This window comes from Falco rusticolus, chromosome 8 (genome assembly GCF_015220075.1).
Source record: "Falco rusticolus isolate bFalRus1 chromosome 8, bFalRus1.pri, whole genome shotgun sequence".
Taxonomy (NCBI): domain Eukaryota; kingdom Metazoa; phylum Chordata; class Aves; order Falconiformes; family Falconidae; genus Falco; species Falco rusticolus.
The window spans coordinates 18,255,710-18,281,216 of NC_051194.1; the positions used below are offsets into that span (position 1 = coordinate 18,255,710).

Below are 25,507 nucleotides of genomic sequence, written 5' to 3' on the forward strand. Positions count from 1 at the left end.
ATTGAAGAAATTTCTGCTGTGAAGGCTCAAGCTCAGATCTGAAGCATGGTCCTTCACCTGTGTGTGGCAGGTTTCCTCTTAACTAAAGCCCACATTTAAGACTTGTTGGTTCAGCTCTTGTGGCACAGTTAGTTGCCCTGTCCCTGTGCTTTGAAGTTGTAGCAGAGACCAAAGCAAAGTCTGAAATGACATTGTGCCATTAAAGTTTATTGAGTGCCTGTGCAGTTAACATCACTATAAACAAGTGATAACCAGAATCCTCGGCTGACACTTAAAGTTTAAGGCTGTTGTATGGTATTTCCAAGTCTATGTGCTGCCTAATGCCCCCTCCGAGCACAATTACTGCATAAAATGAACTGAATGTATTTAATAAATATGCTAACTTCACCTTCTCTTTCTAGAGTTGTAACAGTGAAATTTTTAGTAGATTTGAGATGATGTTATTTGAGAAGATGCTATTTCTCTCTTAACTGGCTCTCCAGGCACTCTTCTGTTGTTCAGGAAGATACATATCTATCCCACTGGAAAACAGTTTATACTCTGGTCTGAAGAAACCTGTGTATTAATGCTTGCTGGTGCTTATATCAGAACAGCTAGAGACTACCTACTTGGTATTCAGGAGAAATACATAGGAATCAATTTTTTTTTGCATGTTAGCACAAAAGATTGTAGCTTTGCAATCAGAGCAACAAATTAGACCCTAGAAAATTCCTTCCTGCTTAGATCAATTATGTAGCAGAATCCATGCCATTTTGCCTATGTGCATAGGTGTGAAATCAAAGGGTTTTCCTTTTTCTTGTTTTGATGATGCTGGAGCTAGCAACTGAATTGGTATTAGTGCCCTTTTTGGAACTGGCTGATTTGAGAATATTGCGGATTTCAGGCTTACAAAGCTTCACGTATTCACAAATATATTTATGTATTTCTTCCCAAAAAACGTAATCGACATGCATGGGTTTTTCTATAGTGCCCTAAGATACAGATGCACATATCTGTTTTTTTAATCTAAAACCAATCCTCCTTTTAAGTAGACCATAGAGCTGAAATGGCAAAACTATGCAGAAAGATGCTAATTGTGCCGGCTGAGCCTCTGTTCCACTTCCAACTGTAGGCAATGAACAGTCTGTAAAGGCTGCCTTTGTGGTAACTGATATCACACAAAACTCTGGGAATGGAGGGCAGAAGATCGGGTGTTTTCTCAGCATAGATCATTCAGCTTTCCTCATGCAAACTAGATCTTTATATAGTTGCTTAAATGGTTGAATTTATATCACCAAAGTACTATAGTTCTAAGAAGCTTAAACTGGTGGAATGATTTCATGATCTGCCAAAACTGAAAGAATTTCTACCTTCCTTCATTTCCCAAATTTTTTCCTGCATGCTTTTCTTCTACAGAGAAGCATCCTTCAATTTTGAAGGCCAGCTGGAAATGGGATACTGCTCACTACTTCCTTATTGAAAGTGTTAAGTGCTTGGATGTTGTGCCATCTTTCTTCTTTCTGGAAATGGCAGAGATGTATCTCTAAAATTCATACCAATACTTTTGTTCAAAATGTTTAAGCTGTAACTGGACGATAAATCTTGCATGAAAACAAGTTTATTGTAGCGCATGGTTTCCTGATGATTAACAAAAGAGTTAATCATAATTAGCTAGTCACTGTGAATGTAAAATGCTTAAGGATAGAGAAAGCTTCAGCCAAGGATTTTTAAACATACTGAAAAATGTTTTGTGGTTTAGATTAACTAAACTACCATCTCCAATACCTCCGGATATAATTCAGCATCATTGCTAGATCTTGGGTTTGTTCTTTGCCTGAAAGAGCTCTGAACAGAATAAGTACCAACAACTGAATTACCCTTTCATGTCATCTAAGAGTATTGCCCTCCAGGCCTGAGCTATGATATATTTGAGCAGCAGCAAAGCATTCACTGATGTATCCAAATTGATATTTAGTTTAATAACGGCAATTAAGCATTGCACTTTTTTCACAAGAATGTACCTTGCAATTAATAAGCTGCAGCTTAATTAAATTGGAAGGAGGGAGGGGGAAAGTAGTATCCTTTATTGTACTCTTTTCCATCAATAAGATTGTGTTCCAATAAGCAAATTGACAGGACTCTCTAAGTAGAGACAGTGTTGTTAAAACCTCCAATGAAAATATCTAGTTAATTGACATGGACATATTTAATCAACTTTTCCTTAAAGAGCTGTTTGGATATATGTTCTGAGGAGGAAATATCTTCCTGTGCTTGAACTGACCAAATTTTGGATTGACACTGGAACTGGACCAGCACAATTTGCAAAGGGATTTGACCTTTCATCTTCATACCTGCATGCTGTGTATTTGATTTTTATTAAGAGATGGCATAATACAAATTACATATGTAAATGAACACGTGATGAGTTTTTATATGTATATAGACACACATCAGAAAGTTTGGTTTACAGCACAAACATTAGTATTGTGATACAGTATAGTACCTGTCCCTGGGGAGCCCTGTGGTAGGAGTCTATGTAATTGCCATTCTTCTGCAGACATTGGAAGAAACCATCCAGTCCCAAGGTCCAGCGCTTCTAAAATGTGCTGAACTGGGTCCCTTTTTACAGGACCCTGGTTTTGTCCTGTTTGACACCGGGATTAGCCCAAGAGATGTGCAGCTGTATTGCTTCAGAGGCTAAGTGCCTCTGCAGTAAGATCCGACAAACGCTCATGCAGATGAATGTTTATTTTATCAAAAGCTGGCTCTCAAGTGTCTTATGCTTTCTTGGAAAAAAGTGAAGCTTTGAGTTGTATGTGTTGAGGACTTTGAAGAAAGTCAGATATCATCCTCAACCATGGAAAGCACCTGTAATATATATCATTAGTTATTCAAGAGGGTTGTGGATTATTGGGCGAGTATTCTAACTGCTGAAGTGTGTATGATACATAGTGTACCCTAAATATGAATATTTACAGACCTTGGATGTGCTCTGTACATATCATTCTTTTACCTGTGCTGCCCTTTCCCAGATGTGCATTATAGTCATAAATCTCTTTCAGTTTGATTTTGCCCTTGAATTTAATCTTCAATTCTGAATGTAAATCTGTTTGCAGAAAACCCTTGGCACCTTAGTTTTCCTTGCTGCTTTTTTCCATGCAGCTCATATTTTTTGATGTACTTTCAGCACTTTTTTTTCCTGGTTTTCTTAAAGGGGTTATCTGTGAGGCTGATTCTCTTTCCCTTGTCCTCTCATTCCTCTGTACAGAGAGTACATGTTGCCATATTGTTTTCCTTTTGTTCTCTTCTGCTGTGTAAATGGTAGCAGCCATGTGGGAGTGAGTGGCATACTGGCTCCATCACTAGTGTCCAGCTTGCTTGGTAATGGAATATTTTTAGGTACACATAAGGAAAGAGGTTTGATGGTGGTTGATTATTTCAGGCTACTAGTAACTTTAACATCCTAAGTATAGTTTGTCATGCGCACCTGTATTGCAGCTCTTCAAGTGCTTTGCTAGTTAGACATCAATGTTTCCACGAATGTCAGCCGATCTGTGCTGTGCTGAGAAGCAGAATTTAAATCGTGGTGTCACTAGAAGAACAGTTAAACCATAATTCATAAATCGGAGGGAGTCTGGTAAACTTCAGAGAGCTGACCTCTATGCTGAGTGCAAGCTACGTGAAACTGCTGTCCCTCATCTAATAGTTGGAGTGGTGCTGGCAGAAGCAGACATCCCCCTTCTTAGAGCACCCTCTGAAGGTTCTCCTATTTCCTGTGTATTTAGAACTACAGCATAAACCACTCTTTTTGTCTGCGTTATACTTTATAAACTTGATATTGCTTCTTTAGACAATTTAACTTCAGACTTTTGTTTTATGAATTGAACCTTTTTGTTCTTGGTTTCTGTTTTATTGTCAAGTATTAATTGCTGAGAGTTTTTTACTACTTGGCCCAGGTTTCCAAACGTTTTCAGGATGGTTTCGTTTGAGACTATGATGTCTCTAAAATAGTTATATGGTACTATTTCATAATTCACTGTGATGTATCTAAAATATGGTTAGTTTTGTACAGTTTCATAATTCCTTCATGAATTTATTAATAGTATTTCCTAATAGTAACCTTATTTTTTGTGGCGCTATCTTTTGCAGAATAATTATGCAAATAACTAATTAAATCTTTCAAGCTGGGGGTAGAACAGGAATACAAACTACAGATGATAAAATAAAAACTTAAGCGCAAGTAATGCATAGATGGTACAATGAAGATGAGACACCAGTAAAGAGTCAACAAGAATGTTTAGGTATTTCCTTATACAACAGGTCAGTAAGAAATTTAGAGTTATTTAGAAAACCATGTGCATATATTAAGTGTCTGAGGCCACTTAAAAGAAAGAAATCAAGAAAAGCATTGAGAGAACATGGTTTAATGTAACAAGCAAAGGCACAATATCCCTTAAGTGGAGTGTCTTTCAGTGCTTAAGTCTGTAATGTGTATGTTGTAACTAACAAAGATATGAGGTGTGATCTTAACTGAGCAATGTTTCACATAATTCTTATGGAAAAATAAGAGCATAGTTCTAATATTCCTTTAATATTGGTATAATTAAAAGGTTTTGGATGGTAGCAATGGAGCAGAACAGACTGCAGCAAAATGGCATGGTCCATGCTCAAGGGCTTTTTCAAAAGAACAGAGTCAAATGCATTGATTTGAAATGCTGCCTTGCAAAGAGCAACCTGTGTGGGTTTTCCCCATGGGCAAAGGCTTGTGGCTTACAGGTGACCCTATGCACACACTGTGGAAAGATATGCATTCTTATAACAGAAGAGGCAGCAGCAATAAGTGGCAGCCTTAGAGGTTTAGATTGAACATTAGGAGAAACCTCTTCCCTAAGAGTAATGTGGCACTGGAGTGAGCAACTGTCTCGGAGCACCAGTGGGATTACTATCCTTGGAGGTCTTAAAGTCTCGACTAGCTGTTTTCAGGGAAGCAGCTCTTTCTCTGGGCAGTAGGCTGGGATAGGCGATATCTGCTATTCCTTCCAACTAACACTTCTGTAAAATTATGAAGTGCCTGGAGACACCAGTAGATTCACATGGTTTTGGTGAAAATCCTCAGTAACCAGCTGTCTATGCTCATGCTGTGACTGATGGCAAGAGAATATCCATCAGGGAGAGATGTATGAGTAAGTAGTGAAGCGTATACGATACTGGATAGTTTCATTGGTTTTATTTCTTAGGGGTTTTTCCTTTATCAATACAGTTGGAATAAGCGAAAAAGCTGGTCAGAAGGAGCATCTTAGCAGTTATCAGCAAGTTGACATGCATTGGAACACTGTAGAAACTGTAAATGATAAAAGCAGTTATGCCAAATAACAGAGTATGATTGGTGTTAAACAAGTTTAATTTTGTTTTTAAGCTGTGATTCACCCTGCATCAGTCTTGTGATGTGAACTTATGATCTTCTAAGTCTCTGGAGGGGGGGGAATCTACCTGTTCATTGTCATTCCCATATAAATAACTCAATATGAATCTAGAAAAACAAAGCCCACTAGGAAAAAAAGTCACGGAGCAGAGGTTCTGCATTGTTAATTATCATTTTTATTAAAACTGGGAATGAAGCTGTGACAAGCCAGTGCCTGTGGGAAATATGTAATATGGAGGAAAATCCACCTGTGATGAGAAAATCACTGCGGCCCCACTTGGCAGCAGAGGCTTTTAGCTTTATGCCTCTTTACTTCCAGCTTCTGGAAGCAGCTATCATCACAAGGGAGAGGTCACGTCTCCACTTACTTGGGGCAGAAATCCAGTAGGCAGGAAAATCTCACTTGCAAAGCACATCTGTCTTCTGGCAATTGTGATTTTTAACATCATTTTTTAACTGCTCTTTACTACCATGTTAGGTGTGTTTGAGGAGAGTGCTCACCTCTGAGTACAGGTTCCAGGGGAAATGCTCAGCTGGATGGGGGACTCAGCACATGCTGACTGCATGGACTGGTGCAGTGGCATTCCCTGTTTGGGGAAATGAACCTCTAGTATAACTGAAACATCAGGTTTTATAACTTTGTGCGCAGTTTCAGGTTGTACATAGCCCCATCCCAGTGCCTCCCTGATCCGTTCTTCACGCTACATCCATCCCCTTATTTAGTGTCCCTTATGTCAGACTTAAAAGAAGAAACAACACAAGAGGGTATTTCAAGTTTTCACTCTCTCCCCTATTCTTCTTTTCCTCACAGCATGTGTCCTCCTCAACTTTGTCTGTTTAAAAAGTAGGAGAATGAGAAGTCTTGCAGCCTTTTCCTATCTTCTCTTTAGTGCAGCTGAGGTTATTAGGCAGTTGCTACAAGTCCATCCAGCCTAAACAACAGCACAGAAAAGACAGCAAGTTTGGTGCTACAGAACTTTGGGGAAGTCCTGAGAGCAGCTGTAGCAATTCTGCAAGTCTGATAGTGATCTGTGATCTTAGAGAAGGCTGCTGGGTTTGGTTTTGCCACTCTGGTTTGTGCAACCATGTTGGTTTACAAATAAAAATCTAGAGAAAGGGGTGAAAACCAGTTAAATAGAAGGAAAAAGTGCAATTGAGTCTGTCTGAATTCCTGTCAATAATATCTAGTGGTTGGGAGAGGTTCTCATTACCCTTTCATTAATTATATATTGCCTCAGTTGTATACTATCCAATTTCAGATAGTGTGCATGTAGAGTATGGTTCAAGTTAGTCTTCAGGGTTACCTTTTTTTCTTCGTTAGTTGCTGGTAGTCTTTACTACAATTTGTAGCTTGATGGGAGGCTTGCTTAAACTTTGATCTGCATGTGCATCATTAACACTTACCTGCTTTTGTCATCGTGTGGTCCAGCGCAAAGCAAAGTCTTCCATGCAGCACTTTGTAGTAACTTCAAGGTAGGATGTGCTTCTCTGTACCTCCAGCTGGCATGCAAAAAATCAGTAACAATGTACTGGAATTCTGGAGTCTTTCAAAGATATTCCTGCGTTTTTTCAAAGTTGATGTGAATTGTGTAATAAGCTCACAAAAGGCTGGGAATCGCTAGCTCAACTAGCTCAAGACAGTCCTCTTAAGGGGAAAAATGTGTGGGGTCCTCCTGCTTCTCTGCATAAATTGTCCATGGATCTTTAGACCCAACAACATCCTACTACTGCCAGAAAGCTGGGAGGCACTGATAGAATAAAGACGGTAGCTCTTTCACATGAATCAGAAGAATTGAACTAAGGGGAAATTTTTGATGGAATTATAGCTGGTGTTGTTACAGCAGAACAATTTATATCATGCCAGGACAAGGGTTCATCTGCCGGTTACTTCCCTGCACTCACACTGTGAGGAAATGGCAGACTGAGGAACTGAGCTCCTTACTCCTAGCTCCCTGGGCAGCACTAATAGAAAAGCATCCACATTTCTGTATTAGCCAAACCAACTAATGGGACATTTGTGGTTCACCTATCATTATACAGAATGTATCTCTAGTGAAAAAAATAATAACTAGTAATTAGCCAGGACCTTCAAAAACACTCCTAGCAGGTGGGTAACTGCTGGGAAACATAAGTGTGATATGAAGCCAAATTAATTTGCAGGCAGAGGGGTCAGGGTGGAATTGCGGTGCAACTGGAAAAAGACCTGAGCTCGTTGTCACTGGATGACTGTTAGTTTAACTGAAGATTGCTTGTACTTTAGATGGGGGCCCTAAATCATCAATTACTTAAATATCAAATTTGCTAGGTTTTTTGAAATTGTAGTCAGCAATTATCAATCGATTATATTCTCTTCACACATTCTCCAGATGGCACAAATTACTTGGGGCTAGTCAGATCCAGAGAAATCTGAGAAACACCAAAGGGGCTTAATCATGGTGAACGGAGTAGATGAATGACTGTTGACTAAGGCAAGCTAATAAAAAGCTGCAAGTTAAGCAGTTCATATTGTTGCTTGGGACTGGGTGCATTAAAGTCACTCATGAGAATGTCCTAGTTCTCATCTTGGTTTATCTTAAAACAGCAATAAAACCCACTAACTTTACACATGTACAAAAGAAATCATATTGGATAAGTATGTATGAAATAGTAATTTCATACTTTTGACATTATAGCCACCTGCAATACTGTAAACTATCTCATTATGCTGTTTCTAAAATACAGCAGAAGTGGAAGGGCATCAGAGATCTACAATGAAAATAGATTTATGGACAATAGCCATGTGAAAAGACTGTTAAGGATTGCTGAGCATCAGAAGATCTATAAACAGAGATATTTGAAATAATGAACTGTACAAGAAGAATCAATCAGATGTTCCTGTTTATTCTCCATCATAACACAAGAGCAAAGGAATATTCAATCAAACTGACAAAAATTTAATATTTAGGGGTTTATACCAGGCTAATCAGAAAATACTACTGGGGTTTTATTAAAGGTGTGGGCAATAAGAACATGTTATGCTGCATTTGTTTTAAAACAAAGTGAGGAGAAAATTCCTCCTCAGGAAAGCATAGATGTATTCCATATAGCTCGGTCACTGGGAGAAGCTTCTGCTGTGGGGAATATTATTTTTTTATTTTGCTGTGATTTTTGCACCTTCATACAATGTATTTTTCCACCGAGCCAATTATAAGAGCTGATTATAGATTACATAAATCATTTATATGATTCATCATAGCAATTCTTTTATTACCAGAAAATCCTTTTCATTACATGTTATTTTGATTGATCTTTTTAAAGTTCCTACTTATGTTCCCAGAGGGCACACATTGTGCATATCCAGCATAAACCTTTTTCACAGTTAATTGAGGCATTCAACCCCTTTTGCTGCATGTGAGAGATATGTATGCTGGGCATTAGCAAGAACATTTATCTCGATTATCAAGTATCTGGTATTTTAAACATTTGGATTTTTACATTCCTCTTTTCTAGTATTTGGCAAAAAGACCTTGCTGCTCTGCTGGTGAGCTTAACCTGGTCTGTATGTAACTAAGTTGTTCTTTCAGTTGCTGTTCTACAAAATCTGTTGTTCAGTGGCTACGGTAGAAAGCCAGGCACTCTGTGCTATTTATTTTACATGGGATGTAGTTAAAATCATTTAGTCCCTTGAGCTACCCCTCTCTGAGGACAACAGTATGTATTTTGCAGCAGACTTATGAATGTTTGGGAAGCATCAATCCAAAAGATGTTTTTTACGCTGTAGAATATTTATTCTGTAAAAACAAAAAAATTTTGAATCTCACTATTTATTTGGCTTTGGTTTGGGTTTTCCCTCATTACTCCAGTAGTGACTCAAATAAAATACCTAATAAAATCTTGACTTATATTTCTGCCTCTTGTTAAGAGCTGCTGGTCCTCTTTCTTCGCAGATTTCTATTGGAGAACTAAACTAAGTAGCCATTCTTTGGTTTAATTCCTGGAACCTATTTCTCTCATTAGCTCAATACTACAGTAAATTATGAGTGTTGCTGTAACTAATGGGCCAAGCTGGGAGGTAAGCTTTAGCAGAAAGATGCTATCTTTTACTTAAATTAGTTCTTACAGTGGAAAAAACAGATGAGTATTTGAATTCATAGGATTTGCCTCCCATAAGGCATTCATAGCCAGCTCTAGTCAGCCACTCCTGATGAATTTGAATATTTAAGCAGCAGCAGAAAGAGGATTTGTTTTAATTAATTGTATGCTATAACATAGGTCAGTGTGCAGCTTCCAAGCTACATGGGTGGATGGATGAAGGGACCTGGTGCTCTGCTGTCTGGCAACTGGCAGCAGTTTCCATTAAAAGTTAGGGATGCGTTGGTGTCATGTCACACTAACGTAAGGAATCCTGGTTCTCGGGGCAGTAACAAGCAAGTGAAGAATAAGCCCAGTGGCTAATGGCTGTTTCGGGAAGCTTGGGGAAATAAGGGGGAAGCAGCAGCCTTCAGGAAGAACTGCTGGCTTCAAGATGATCCCAAACCAACCTGAAGGTCCTGAGTGGAAAAAATGATCCTTCGACATTTCATCTAAGTCTGTTTAAAAACTGAGTCAACCTCACAAAAATCTTTTGGCTTTGACAATGTTAGATATACTGTCTAATGGATTCTGAGCTTCTGGCATGCATGAGGTCTTCATGCAGCAAGAATTCTAGGGTCCAAAACCAAATGTTCTTTTGCAGCTTGCTTATATCAGGAATGTTAGACTTGGCATAAATTGTTGTAACAGAGATGATGGAACTACCAGGTTTTCATGCCCTTCCCCATGCCTCTCGCTACAGTGCTGCTACAGGGCTTTAGAAGATGCAGAGGTGGGACACAGTGGGAGAACTGCAGAATTGCCAAGCATACCTGTAGAAAGCCAGGCTTTTTGAGTTTCATTGCTTATTATGTCATCATTTTTTAGTTTTACTTTTTTGTGGTAATTAGTAGATTCAGAAGGTTCAGGCATTGTTCAGAAGAAGCTATGTGACCTGATGTATCTGCAATAAATAACATGCCTGGAAATGAGTGGGTGAGTAAGATGGGCTTTTTTAGTTCTGTGTGCTCTTTAAGATCCATTAACTTAGGGGTCTGAGGAAACAGTGCAAAGTGTACCAGGCAGCCAGTAAATCTGTCAAACATCTCTTCTATATACAGGAAGGAACCTGTTTATTTTTGTGGTCAGTGTGCCTGGCCAAACTTAATGTGACGGGGGTTTTGTGGTGGTTTTGGTTTTGTTTGGTTGTGGGTTTCTTTTTGTGGTAGAAATGTTTCTCTAATGGAAACAGGACGTGATTAACCAAGGAAATTATCTAAATGTTTTGAGGTATGTTTATCATGTTTCTCCTCCAAATTCTCCTCTCCTTGTCTGGGAGCAATTTGACAGTGCAGTGATTTCAGTTCCTTGACAATTTTAAAGCTGAATGTGTACATCTGGGAAATATGAACCATAATGCGGCAACATAGTCAGTCATATAGCCAGGGCAATGAAAACCTAATGTGGTGGACACTACAGAGTACAAAAAAAAAAAAAAAAGAAAAAAATTTGTTTGGTCTGAAGTATTCATCTGTAGAAGTGGCTTTGGTATCATGCCATTGAGCTTTGGCTAGTTAGCTGCCAATGACAGAGAACTCTCATGAATAATGTATTTGCGAGTATGATCTCTTACCTGGCCACCTGCATACAGAAACAAAGCTCAAATTCGATTAAAGTATTCATTACTTCTTGACTTGATCACTCAAGTATGTATGAGTACTCTGCACCTCCAACCTGGCTTTAATTTGAGCATCTCTAAGCAATTCAAGTGTACTACTTAGTTAATGTGATATACAAAAATCTCTTTAGGGTTCTGCACCTGAAGTTATTGTTCAACAGTAGTTGAAGGCAGAGGCAGTATCAGAAGAGGTTATGGAAGCAGTTTGGCAGGGCCTGCCTTGCTCTTTTGGGACGGTGGGGAAAGGGAGCTACTGCTTGCCTGGAGGGGGGGGGGGGAGTGTGGGGACAATGAGAGCCTCAGAGTCCTGTAAAATAAAAGGTGTTGGCTGTGTTTTCCTGAGTATCCCACATGGGACACACCATCATCTTCCCCTAATAGCACGCTTGAAAAATCCAGCTTTTACTGGTGTTGCAATCTTGCATCTGCCATCCTGATAAAACACTCAACCTGCTGAGTGTTTACTCATCTGTGGTGATAATGGAGAAATACATAATTGACTGAACTTGAGAGCAACCTGCAGTGCTACCCTGTGCCAGCAGCCTGATAAAATATTGCAAAGGTGAGCAAGTGCAAAGTGCTTCTGTCTGTCTGAGCTGCCTGCAAAGGATGGCTCTTCCAGGCCAGTGCCGGTGCACACGGATCTCTGGGTGTGCATTACATGTCAGCAAAATGCCCCCACTGCTGTCCCGTGGCTAATCCAGCGGAGCAGGGCTTGGAGCCGCTGCTTACAAACAAAATTGCTGCACAGGTCTTGGACTCTATACAGGAATACACATATATGTGTCAAGTGTGTTTATGAACATGGCGGGAAGCCAGGAAGGAATTAAGGGAAAGACCTTTTCTTTCCTTCCCTACAATGTGCCATAGTATAGTCTGTTATGTCGTGTGGAAGCGGCATTGACAAAAAGCATCTGTATTGGCAGAATAACGGAGAAAATCCCAAATGCAAACATTGGTGTCACAGATATTAAAAAAAAAAAAGTGTGAGAGGTTGCTGAGGTTAGCAGCACAGTGCTAAGTTGTTCAGGGGCGGAGTAAACTCTTGAGAGAATTACCCTGAAATGAAACGAAATAAAACCATAGATTATAGTTAAAAATTCCTTGTATGTTTAAAAAAAAAAAAAAAGGCAAGGGCGGGGGGAAGAGGAAAACTAGAAACAGGGGGAGAGGTTGAGAAACAGAGGCAGTGTGAGAATGAGGGGGGGGAGGGAAATGTGCTGTACACTTAGCTGAGCAGCAGGAAGAAAAGCTTCAAACGGAGGATTTCTCAGCGTTAGATGTCTGCCAGTTGTTTGCAGGCACACCAGTAGGTATCTGTGTGGTGCCTTAAAGGATGTGGACGAAAGGCGAGTCGGAGGGACTTCAGACTTTAGGGATTGTGGTGGTGGTGTGCTCCTCTCTGAAACTTTTGCACTACCTCGGGCTAATTGACTTGTCAGATGGTAAGAGAACTTCCAAGTTTTCCAGCTCCTGTTTAGTTTTGTTTAAATTTGCTTCAGTAAAGCCACTGTAGGTAGCAGACAGGCTGTGGGAAGGAAAGCATTGTCTGTCAGTGCACTGATTCTCGATATTGTGATTAAAAATCATACAGGCTGCAAAGAGGGAATTATGCTTTATTGAGGGCTTTCGTGTGCTTTTGGTATAGTACCATAGCTAGAGAGAATCTGAAGCTGTGATTATCTTTTTTGCCTTATGTATTATTTTATCAAATTAAGAATTTTTTTCTTATTGTTAATTCTTTTTCTCTCTTGAAATTAGTACCAGCCTGGAAAAAAGAAAGTGTCCCTTGGGGTAATGGAAGTACAGCTGATAATTAGATGCATGATTTCATATGGCTATCTAAAACAATTCTGTTGTGACATTTCCAGATTAAAGACATGATGGAATGAATGTGAATAAAAGAAAACTTCTCTGTATTTGTTATTCCAGACACTTCAGCAAAGTAACAAGAAGCAAAATAATCTAGGGAGAAATATTTCTGTTTTCACCTATTGAACTGGAAGATTTAGTCTCTCTTCATCTTATCAGTGTAAAGAACTTTTTTTTCTTAAAGGTTTTCTTGTCTGAGTAAAACATATATATTAACAATTAAGGGAGATTTGGGATCATATTATCTATTCATAAAGCGATGTAGGTATCATTTAATTTTGAAAGAAAATAACTTCTTGATGGAGTAGATGAGGTATCTTTTCTTAAAACAAAGAGACCTCCAAGTCATTGAGTATATTCTTGCTTCGATCACTAACTGTGCCAAGGTCATCTAGCAAAGGAAATAGCAATGATAAAATATTAGCATAAACACTTACATTACTTTGTTCAGATATTATCTTTAAAATACAAGAAACCTAAGGCTGATGAAAGATTGAATAAAAGTAGAGGATATTTAATATATAAATGTTTTATTGGATAATGTTAAAAACAAGAAAAGCAGATGGTATTTTAACCTTGCTACTGTAAAATCAGTGCTGTCACATAAACTTGGAAATCCTCCTGCAGGATTAGGAACAAATGTGAGAAATGGCCTTAATAAGAGTTATTTTATTTAGATTAAGAGAAGATGTAAATTGGCATGTATTAGTCATTACATGAATGTTGCTATTCCTTACTACAAAATGAATATCATGGGAGTTTTTAGTTTACTCCTGGAATGCCACTGGAGTTCAATTATATAATTACAAATAAATTAAGATCTCTGACAATGACAGCTAATTTCAAATAATGGCAATAGAAGTTCTCACCTTAAAAATAAACTGTTAAATCTAATGCTGAGGCAGTTTCATTGCTGCCTGTTTAACTGCAAGAACATTTTTATACCTTCTTTCCACACTTAGTTACTGTACTTCCAGTTTCTGCCCTTTTCAAAGCAATTGCTTTCCCCAGAAGTGTCTCCCCAGTGTTTCTCCAGCAAAGTCAAGTACGTGACAGGTGAGAACATTGTTTGTTCAAAGATGAAATCAGCAAAAGTGAGCAAACAGTCCCACCTTGTATTCACTGAGCAGCTCCGGCTGCATTTTGTTTGTGGTCATCAGTTAATAATCACTCAACCCATACAAGTGTAGAAGGGTGTAGGATTTTCTTGTAACTCTTTGTAAAGGAGCACTGTCAGTTACTGATACACATAGTTCCTGATTGCTGATGAATTACTTGGCAGTGCATAGGAGCATGACACTGTAAACTGTTTCAGATTTGGATAACTTTTCTTGGAATTCCTTTTTTTCTGGCTGCAAAATAGTTCACCTGGAGACAAAGATATATTTATCTGGTACTCATTATATTGTATGAGTCTGTTCTTCCCTTCTGACTCGTGCTAAGAATTTCTTATATGTGTAAATAGTAACATTAATGTAATGCAGATCGTCATTAATGTGGTGCAATGCAGACTTCAATCACTAGGAAGTCTTTAAAGGTGCCATTAAACTGTTTTCTTTGATGTGCTAGGTGGCAGTGATGGCAAAAGGTATAGTGGGTGCTTATATTGCAACATAAATATTTCTAACATCTTTTAATGCTCTAGAAACAACCTCATGAACATATAGCTATTCCATGTGCTTTCTCATAACTGTGAAATAACACTAAAATAAGACTCTGAAATTGGCTATATTCTTATTCCTTCTTAGAACTAGAATTAGTCTGGCTCTTGTAGATGGACCAGGCTTGCTTAAACAGTATTCTTTTGTCCTGCTTAAAGGAAGAAAAGAAAAAAAAAACCACCCCAAAACCTGAGTGCTGATTTTTCATTAGCCTAACATAGGAAGCAATAGTTATAGAGAGGGAAATAGCATAGACAGTAATTTGAAAATGTGAAGTTTTATAATTTGCTGCAGCTGAATGAATGGGTGTTCAGTCACATTCCAGAGGTGAAGTCCCATTCTGGCTGTTAGTTCATTCAGGTGTTTGACTGAAAATGACTGAAACCAGAGACATTAGTGGCAGTTTTAATCTCCAAGCACAACCCAAAACTGCTGAGCATTTTTAAAGAAAATGTTAAACCAATAGGAATTTTTTTTTTTTTCCTAATTTCTTCTGTTCCACCTGAGATGCTGGTGGAGCAAGCCTATGTGAAATGACCCCCTAAAACTCGGCAAAGATAAGAGCTCCAGTAAGATCAGACCTTTGCCAGTTACACTGTTTCATGTTTTCTGAATTATTCATTAGAATGTTCCCATTGGCTTAAAACCAAGAGGGAGAGGAGAACAGGGCATGGTAGCCTCTACATATAACTAAGAGACAAAATTTACATAACTAAAGAGAAAAGCTTTGCAAAGCATGGGGGGGGGGGGGGGGGGGGCGTGTTTTGTGACCCTAATAAAGTAGAAATATTGATGACTTGCTGCTTTATGCTTTTCTCAAGGTTCTGTCTGTTGGGGGTTCATGTTTGTTGGTTGTCCTTGCTGCCATCCTACTTTTTGACAGAGCGGCTTCAGTCTCATTAGGTTAGCTCCCAGCTCCTAAGAGCTACACAACCACATCCAAAAGGGTGGGCTAAGAGTTGAAGATTGGTTTTTAGTGCAACAACACATCCACAAACAATTATATGTACTACGTATTATTTGGGGAAATACCTGATGAAACCTTGTACTAACTTATGACTGGGGACCAAAAAAACTTCTTCATCAATGTACAGCCAGAACTTACTCTCGTTTTGTTTTGTGAGTTTGGCTTCAACTTCTTTGCAGAATATCCATCCATCTTCTAAGTACCCTTGAAGAATTCGTAAATCTTATTTCTTGAAATCAGAGGGATCCAGAGCAAATGTGAATTGTGCTTTTGGACTAGATGGTTGGCTGACTGGTTCAGTAATACCTGTGGCAGGGTACAAACCCCTGAAAATAAGTAGAATAAGATATACCATGAAATGTATTGTCAAGGATACAACTTTTTACTGCAGGAAAGCTTGCTTTCCTTAGTTGTAGTCACTTACTTTATGACAGAAGATTTAGAAGCAGGTGCTCAAATACTTTTCTTGATTGAATAAATCTAGAAATCAGCTCTCAGATGCTTCAGAGGTTTTTGCTGTATGTGTCTACATAATTCAACAGTATGTAAAAAATATACTGCCAACTGGTAGATTTCAGTTGCCACTGAGAGAAATAATTTTAGTATAATTACTAATGGAGATGAGGTCTTAAAGCCAGTTCCCGGGACCTTCACTAGAATGAGTGCTTTCAGGTCTTTCTCAGTGCACCTGTTTTCATGTGGTGTATCAGTGCCTGATGTTTTTTGGAGAAAGGAGATGGAGATAGACGTTTACTGTTGAATCAAGTAACCTTTAAGGTAATCCAGACCTCAGACCCAGAGGCTTGTTTGTTATAGTGCCTTTACTTGTCAGCAGCTGAGCTCAAAACAAAAATGAGCTGAATCCTGAAGCAAGAACTCTGCCCAGGTTCAGACCTGAAGTAACTGCAAAGAGGTGAGATTTATAATCTCGTAACTGGTCACTTCAGACTGTATTATTATTGTCTGTGGTACTCTTCAAGTGTTGGGGCTGAGCATAGCCAAAGATCAGTCATACCCGATATCAATTTGATTCGTGAGGTGCTGTTTAGGTTTAAGTAATTGTTGGGGTCTGCAGCGGGTCTGCAGATAAGTTAGTTGACCTCAAAGACTTAGCCGTGTACCTTTAAGACAGCCACAAATTGTCAGGTACGTAAACAGGATGTGAAGAATCAGAACTTAGAACCACAGCATACAGGCACCTACAGCAACAGCAAATAGCAAGCAAGGAGGACACAAAAACCTATCAGGGTCTAACACCTGCACTGTCTAAGATCTATAAATAGTTTGTATAAACAATAAAGGTCATTTTGTCCGAACCCAGCCACGAAGACATAGTGTTTCTTTTAAGTCCGCCTCGACTTGCGTCACCACAAGTAAAAGCATGCAAACGTTGAAGCCTCTGAGGAGGAGATCAGTTTTGCACCAGGGGCAGACCAGGTTTCCTGCTCTGGCTTTCTGAGCCCAGCTCCACAAAGATATTCATGGCCCAGCTCTGCAGATACTAGACAACCTGCAGTGAAATGCGTATTCTGTCTTCTCATAATATGCTAAGGTATCGATTAATTCAAATGTGGAAGGAGGATATTCTTCTGTAAAAGTTCTTGTGAGAGTATGTTCTTTCCTCTAGCTTTGAAGATGGGAACTTCAAACCCACTTTAAAGAGAGGGAAAGAAGAGAGGTTTGAGCAACCTAAAAATTGGAATCTTTCTTCTCCAGGGTATCCCCTGTGAGGGTGCTCAACTATGAGGTAATAGGGACAGAAAATGCTGGTTTCAGCCTATTGATGCTGCATGGTGCAGAGGCTGTATTATAGCTGAATCAACAAATTTCTTTACATCCTTCCCAGTGATTTCTTTTCAATTATTCCAACCTTTGTACAGATTTTTCTTCATCCAAGGCAGAAATCATGTGTTCTCGTTCTGTGACCCCAGCCTGTTGAGAGCCAGAGCCAGTGTGAACCTCCACCAGCAGCCAGGGTAATGGCATCCCCCGTGAAGCGGTGCGGGCAGCAGGTGTGGAGCGTGCTGCCCTGGGAGGCACTTCTGAACTGCTCCGGTAGTGTCAGTGCCGGCAGAGTTGGAGCAGTACGCCAATGCTGGAGTCCAGTTCCTTTCCCCACTATGCTAATACCTCAGTTTGTGATAACCCAGCAATTATTTTTACCTCATAGGGAAGATAAGGATAACTATTATTCATACTCTTTCAGAGGGCTCAAATGAGAGGTGTTATAAAAATGCAATCTGTAATTGCAGTACGTCTTCTCTGAAGCACAGGGTAGAAAGCGCCTGAACCTGTGCACTGCATCCTCCATCCTCTGTTACTCTCACTGTACGATCCTGTTGGTTTCCTTGATGCAGTTTCTCTTTTGTTCTTTCCCACCAATATTAGTTGTTTGTTGTGGTGGGGGTGGGGTGTTGTTACTAAATAAAGTGTACCTGATGATAGTTGCTGGCTGTTTGCAATTTCTTTTATCAAATTTTTCCGCACTGTGTTCTAGTATGCCACATTCCTACTTTGGCTTTCAGTCCTGCTCACTCAGGTGAGCTGAGAAGTACAATGCAAGTTAAACAATTTTACCTGTAAATACAAAGGATTGAAAAATAAAATGTGAAAGCTCCTGAAAATGGCTTCCATTATTTCATGTACCTACCTTCCTGGCAGGCGCCTATACAAGTTTTTGGGGTTTTTTTATAGGAAAGGCAGGGATCTATAAAATTTTTAAGGCTTCTTAATATTTTAAGGAAAACTATTGTTAGCCTTAAAAATCGCTCAACTGCATTTCTGAAAACCCCTTAGTTGTATAATAGAACATCGTATGTTGCAATATGCCACCGAAATGAGAATATTGCCCTGCCTGCTGAGGTGAAGGTGGCCTTGTACTGGCCCTGCTGTTGCAATTGATCTTCTGTGTTTTAAGGACTGCCCTTTGCAAGGAAAGGTGGATGTTTTGTGCATGGTTCCATATGAACTTTGATAGAAAACATGTATGATTTGATCTAGGACAGAGGTTTTGATGTTATTCTTAAATAAACTTTCCTCTTGTTCTTATATGTGTGGTCATCTGCGTATGAGGTGGTACACTTCTTTCCTGTCATACATAGTCATGTAACTATAGTTATATTACAGGTATCAGTAGTTTTGCTGCGAGGCATTTTTTGACAAAGCCCTCCTGGATCATTTCTCGTCTGTATGAGGAGTCCTGAGGGTGCAGTAGCCTTTCCCCCTTCCCTCTGTCCCACCCACTTCCACATCCTATAGCGGTCTGAACTTGGATACTTTTAGCCCCCAAGCTGTGCAGATGCTGTGGTGGTGTATGTAAGGAGGCCCATGTTTTCATGACTGTGCAAAGTTGTTAGTTTTTTCCTGTTCCTAAGAATGTAGGCAACTGAATAATTCGGTAGATCAACATTTTGGGCTACGGCTCTTACTGCAACTAATGAATTCCAGCATCTCTGCTAGGTCTCAGGTTTTTCATGGGATATTGGTCTGAGTGAGTTTTATGTAACTATTTACTTTTCAGCTGGAAACAGTGAGACCCCAGGTCTCAGATATGGCAGTAAAAATATAATTTAAAAAAACCCAAACAAACAACAAACCTGTGGTGGATTATGAATTTCAGAACCTGCTTTTTTTTTGGCCAGTGATGTGTTATGGTAACATTGTGTTCATGTCAGTGTTTGCATAGGTGGACCACACGTTCAAATACTCAGCTCATTTAAACACTGATAACCTGCAAGACAAGGTCCCACATTACAAAGGGAAGCAGTCAGGAGATAAATGCCTGAAGTATTGCAACTGCTTAATCTTAATACTTGAGAGTATGGTCTTGCTTCATGAAGATATTGTTCACGTCCATGTGGTAAAACAACACTGCATAATCCATACCCATGAGGGGAATGAACTAGGGCTGTGCAGCCAGACTTGACTTGATCTTTCTTTGGTTTTTGAATCTTATCTGTGCTCCCCTTGCATAGGGTTTTGTCCATGTAAATCTGTAGAAGCACGTAATATGCATTTATAATCTCTCTCTATTTAGCTTTTTTAAAAATATTCCAACTAATTATTACAGGTTTCCTATAATGAAATCTGAATTTGCTGCAGTGCTTTCAGGGTTTCCTCTCACACAGGTAGGCAGACCCTAGACTTTGTTGTACAGTCTCTTGCAAAGCTCCTGCAAATTGGTAGCCTTGGTATAGCCTGAGCTGTTGGCTTCCAGTTGGGGTTGAAGTGAGTTTTGTTTGCAGCATGCGATCTTCTGATTTCCCTGCCCTGGTGGCATTTGCTAGTGCTTAAGGAGTCTCTCTAGATTAGCTTCTGACAGCTGCTCCTGGTATTCTGTGGCTTTTGTCTTAGCTTCAGCTCTGCTAAGGAGTGAGAGAGGTTTTGACATTGTGGATTAATTGCAGCCATTCCACTCCCCAAGGATCTCAAATTGAGTTGGTCATGCCATTGCTGTCTTAACACTGAAGCTTTTAGTGTACGACACTCTTTCAGACAGACAATTCAAACCTTTTAACTAGAAGAAGTTTGTTTTGGCAGCAGATTCTGCCTCAACCCTCTGGATCTATGAAGTGATTCAGTTAGTAGCTCTAATTACTTATGCCTCTCTGTTTACCAGAGCATACTGCACTACTCTGCTGTTTATACTTTGATGTTTATCATAGTTGCTCTACTGCTAACCTTTCTCTTGAAATAGTAATTTCTTATCCATTTTTCTCCATGCTGTAATAAAGCTGCACGTTTCACGGCTCTGTCCTGCATCCCCTTGTGTCTGTGTTAAACTACCCTCTGTGTGTGTACACGTGCAAACCAATATTTATTGTTCTGGTGGCTTGTCAGTTTACCTCCACTCTTCATGGCACACTTACTGCCTTTCAGATTTAATCTAGATACTCACACTGTTTCCATTACTACAGCAGCTGCTGTTTTGCCTCCTTTTGGACTCTGGCAGGGTTTTGTCCCTTAGCACCCCTGCACTGTGATCAGGGTTGTGGAACTTTCAAATGCTGTGTCTGTGTGACAGCGGGGTGCAGCCCTTCAAGGAGCAAAGCTGGGTTGACTGGCTCTGTTCATCTGAAATGCTACCCTGCCTTTTGTGCTCCATCATGTTAATGTCCTTTTGCTTTTTATCAAATGGTTTTAAATGTCAGTGCTTCACAGAACCTGTGATAGCACCTGAAGCTCTGCCTTTCTAGTCTCTGCCTTTCTAGTCTCTGCCCTAGGGCAATCCCATCCACCCATCTTAGTACTAAAATCTACTCTTTTCCTATTCTTTTTGCTTACTTAAATTTCTGCATTCAAGCAAGACTAACACAAACTATGTGTGTGTAAAAAGAAGAAGGAAAAAAATAAGTAATGTTGAAGTTGCTAGCTGGTCCTCTCTCTTCCATTGTAGACTTTCTTGAACATTTACTTTCTCTTTAGCACATGGTCTGGTCCAGAGAGTTCCCTACAAGTGTTCAGTGTCTCCTTGCTTACTTTGATTACTACTTTCTTGCTTAAGCAATCAGGAGCTTGTTTTTAACTGATTATTTATTATTAAGAGGTAGAATTAATACAGCAGCCCATTTTCTAGCTCTGTTAATGCTCACGTTATGTGTCTTTCACTCGAGGGGACAGTTAAGTACTCAGAAGTAGAAAGTGGCAGACTATCATGTCTCCTAGTCCATACCAGTAGGTACTGATCTTTATAAAAAAAGATTATGAAGGCTATTGCCACAAATTGTAACATTTCTACAGACAGAATACTATTTTCCTAATTCCCAAGTGACAGTATTGCATTTTCTATCCTTTTTTTAAAGGAGAAAGGTGAGCAAAACAAACTGTGGCACTGATCCTGAATTAGAGATTAGCAGCTTCTTCCTTCTGTACTAATTTATGCAAAGAAATAGTCAGAAAACAGTTAATGCTTTGCAGAAGTTTAGTAGAAACATCTTTCTTCAGGGATATTCAATAATGCTGAAACTTTGAAACTTTTGTGCTTGTTATCTGCCAAAGTCTTGGAGTGAGATGTAACAATGCATTTGCTTCCTCTAAAGCATTTACTCTCCAGATTCAGGTTAGCATCACTCCAAAACTTGTAAAGGCACAAAACTGAATGTCTGTTTGAGCATTATACTTGCCTGTCAGGGCCAACGCTGTAGCTTTTAACTGTAGTTTTGAGGAGAAAAGCTCTTACAGAAAAAGCATGTAAATACTTCATTAAATTATAGGAAAGTGGATGTGGAAGGTGAAGAGGTCTCCTAGTCCATCCTCCTGTCTCAAAGCCAGGTTGTACCAATCTGTGTCAGCATGGCAAACTCATTACAACTATTATTTTGTCTTCAGTTCACCAATGGACATGGAGAACAGATGATTTCTTTTTTCTTTGTACAAGCCTTGTAAAGAGTGTTACGTTCCTTCAGGTTCCTCTTCACTAGTCTGAATAACTCTAATTCTTTTGGTCTTTCCTTGTTTATGTGATTTAATCTGTGATAGTTTTTATTGCTCTTACCTAAAGCATTTATTGTTAATGGACACCTTTCTTGAAGCTGTGACTTAACTGCCACCAGGAACAGCAGAGGGATTATGCCACATGGCTGGCAAAGTGTATTCCTGCTTGTACTTCTGGTGAAGTGCTTGTTGTCTTTGCAGCAATACGAGCAGTCACTTATGTTCAGCTTTTGACCCACAGTAATGCACAGATCTCCAGCCTGGCCAGCTGGTTTGGTGTGGTTTATTCTGTTGTTGAACTTCTAGTCTTTTGCATTTGTCTTTATCGAATTCTATCTAGTTCCTTCCCTTCAGGCCTTTTTTTCAAACTTGTGAAGATCTCCAGCAGTCCTTTCCACATGGTGACATCTGTTCGCTGTGATTGTTACCAAAATCTCGGAATGAAGAACTTAATCGACACCAATGTGATGTAGATAAGCAGACACTTCTTTATTGAGGCCGGGTGCGTGAGTGAGTCTCCTCACAATCAACGCAGACCAAGATTCAAAATCATACACCTCATATAGAACTTATTCATACATATTCATTAAGTATTCATGCATAAACATAGTATTTCCCGAAAATCATTAACATACTCTTGCTTTGTATGTTAATTAGCTTATCAGTCCTTTGCGCTTGTGCAAATTCTTACAAGAATTGTGGGCAGGGGTCTCTGGGACGTGGGCAGTGGTCTTTGGGAGGAAAGCCATAGGCCTTCCTCATGGTGTACTTCTCACCCTGTGCCTGGAATGTGATGATCTTGCCAGTTTGCAGTGTTCTTATCGGTCTGAGCTAATTTATGTCCTTGTCGGCCATCTGTTTTTTCTTGTTTCTTTTAGTCACTCCCTCTAGATAACTTATAAACAGGCTCCTTGTTAGAGGAAGTTAGAGAAAGAGAAACAGACTCCTTCTTTCATTAGTTATTTCATTAATTATTTCTTTTAAACTATGGTTACATGACCTAATTACTATACTTACATTCTTTGAGTAAATATATTTGCACTTCACTTATTGTCCCTATTCCATACAATTTCTTTATATCAATTATTAAAGTTCACGATTTCTTGGCAGGTAACTGCGAGTTGTTTCATTCGGTTGCTCTCAGTTCTTGGCCTTGGTACAGGGCTGTACAGAGGATTTCATAGCAGCTTTTGTTGTGCAACTACTAGTTTCATTAAAATATATCTCTTATTCCTCTATATTTCTATTAAAATGATTTTATAAAAACAAATAAAGCTAATTAATTCTAACCATTAGCAAATCTGTAACATGATCATCCAGCTTAGTAATAAAAACATTGACCATGACTAGACCCATGAAAGACCTCAGTGGAGTTGTGTGTGATCCTTCCTTTGTTCTGATCTGAACCACTGAGAGCCGCCCAGTCTGAACAGCTACACAGCCAGTTTCTATCTACCTCGTGGCAGCTTTGTAGACCATTCTTTTCCTTAGTTTTCAGGAGAATGGTATGTGAGGCAAGGCCAACGGTACTAGTCAGATAAAGATTTAATGTATCCTCTGTTTCCCTTATCCACCTAAGGATGCACTATATCAACTCAGCTTTATTCTACTGCAGTTTTGACAATTCAGTAACCCATGCTTGTAAGCATACATCGTTGGTTGTTCCAGCGTTTCCTGAGAACTAAAGTGAAAGATAAAAAAATTGTATGGTCCTGAAATCCTTCCCTCCTCTTTAGTTGTTTATCCTTTCCAGGACAAAACAGAAGGTCCTGCCTTTGGTCTCCCTGTTTCTTGAAGGTAGGGAACACTCGGTGATTGCCAGTCCTGGGAAGCTAGGAAGGAAAACAGGATGATAATATGATGGGAAATGCAGCCCTGTGTTTTGGATTGTCTCTCAGACTCTGGCTGAGGTACCGTCCTCTTCTTCCCCTTCTCTTCCTGTGTGGTGTGAAGAGGTGGTGTGGTGTCACCTCCCCACAGGCATCACGTGGCAGTGCAGGAACAGATCCCCTGGTTTGTGTTGATTAGTGAGATACTAATGCTATACAAGAAATTTGAAAGCACAGGCTGCTGGTTCACTCTGTTTAATTTGGCTAGCCCTCCCCTGCCCCAAGCCATGTTCTTTCATTGTTGGTAAAACTCTTAAAGAACTGCATCACTCTGTAGCTTCTTAATTCTGGTCTATGTATTTTTGATGTGGAGCTCTGGAGGTACACTCTGTCCAACCAAAATTACTAACAGATCATTTCAGGACAACTGTAATACCAAGAAGATGGAAAATGCCCTTCCTCTTCTTTCACGTGACAAAAATAATGCCACCTGTGTTTTACAATTCCTGCCTAAGTTATCAACTACATAAGCATTCAGTCGGAGATCAATAACATTTTGTGGGACTATGGCAGGGGGGGTCATTCAATCAGTCATCCCTTAGGTTGTATTCTGTTTGTGTTTCCCCTTCAGCTTTAACAGTTCCGAATCATTAGATATGGATTTTATTTTTAGTCTGTTTGTACAATAGTCATTCCATGTGCAGCATGGCAAGTCTTCATCTTCAGAATGTGTCTCAGCATCTTCAGACCCTTATTCAATGGAAAGCATTGCAGAAAAAAAAAGTAGCATTCGTATAATACCTACCTCTGGCAGCCTAGAAGCTAGAAATGCTATTTTAATTTTCATTCATGTTCTGGTGAAGAGGATACATTAGGGTGTAGTGGCGATAGGTGTAGGAGTGAAGTAAGGCTGTAGAAAACCAGAGCAACAACAACCTCCTTTTGGAAGTATAAACCACATTTTTAATAAATCAACATCTGTGCTATCAACAGAAAGCCCAAGCACAGCAAACTGCACATGTAAGTGTTTCTGAGAAGTGAGGACAGCTGAAAGCATAGAAGTGCCCTTCATTAAGTTCTGTAGCAGATGGCCAAGAGGAGAAAGGGATGTGTTTCCAGTGGGATAGACAGAGCTGGAGGGGGAGATAAAAAGTAAACTACTCTGTGAAGTAGAAGTGCTTATTGTGCTTTATGTGTTAGTGTTTGAAGAACTTGCATGTTGAGCTGACTGCGAAGTTTGTTAATGGTTTGAAAAGTGTGGACCTTTGTGATAGTTATCTAGCTGTTTGATCGCTATCTTAGTTATTTTACGGAAAACTTCAAAGTGGACTACTTGGGCCTTTTTTAAAAAACATGGTAAGCATGCAAAAAACATACCAATATACCACAGTAAAATTTTTAAAATATCTGCTCACCATAATTCCATGATTTGTTTCAGTTAATTTCCCATGTATACAAAAATGCAATAGTACATGAGTTTTGTACCTATTTACATATCTTTCTTTCCATATCGCCTCTCTCCCTTCAGACTGTCTTGCTAAATCCATCACTTTGTCTGCCAGGTAGAAGAATGTTAGAAGAGGTTAATATTCTATAGATTATTTTATAATTAATTTA

The 25,507-nt window shown here is 39.4% G+C and overlaps 1 protein-coding gene across 3 annotated transcripts in view; it reads left to right on the top strand.

The window, feature by feature from the left end:
* The window catches only part of KCNIP1 (potassium voltage-gated channel interacting protein 1), a 439,940-nt gene that overhangs the window by 363,513 nt on the left and 50,920 nt on the right, over positions 1-25,507 (top strand). Inside the window, exon 1 of one of the 3 annotated variants that reach the window (XM_037398044.1) lies at positions 12,401-12,574. The exons of the other annotated variants lie outside the window; for them this stretch is intronic. Coding sequence (XP_037253941.1) covers positions 12,466-12,574 — 109 coding nt within the window. The 5' untranslated portion in view covers positions 12,401-12,465. Of the gene's footprint in view, positions 1-12,400; positions 12,575-25,507 lie in introns of those variants that run through there. 3 annotated transcript variants of the gene reach the window in all.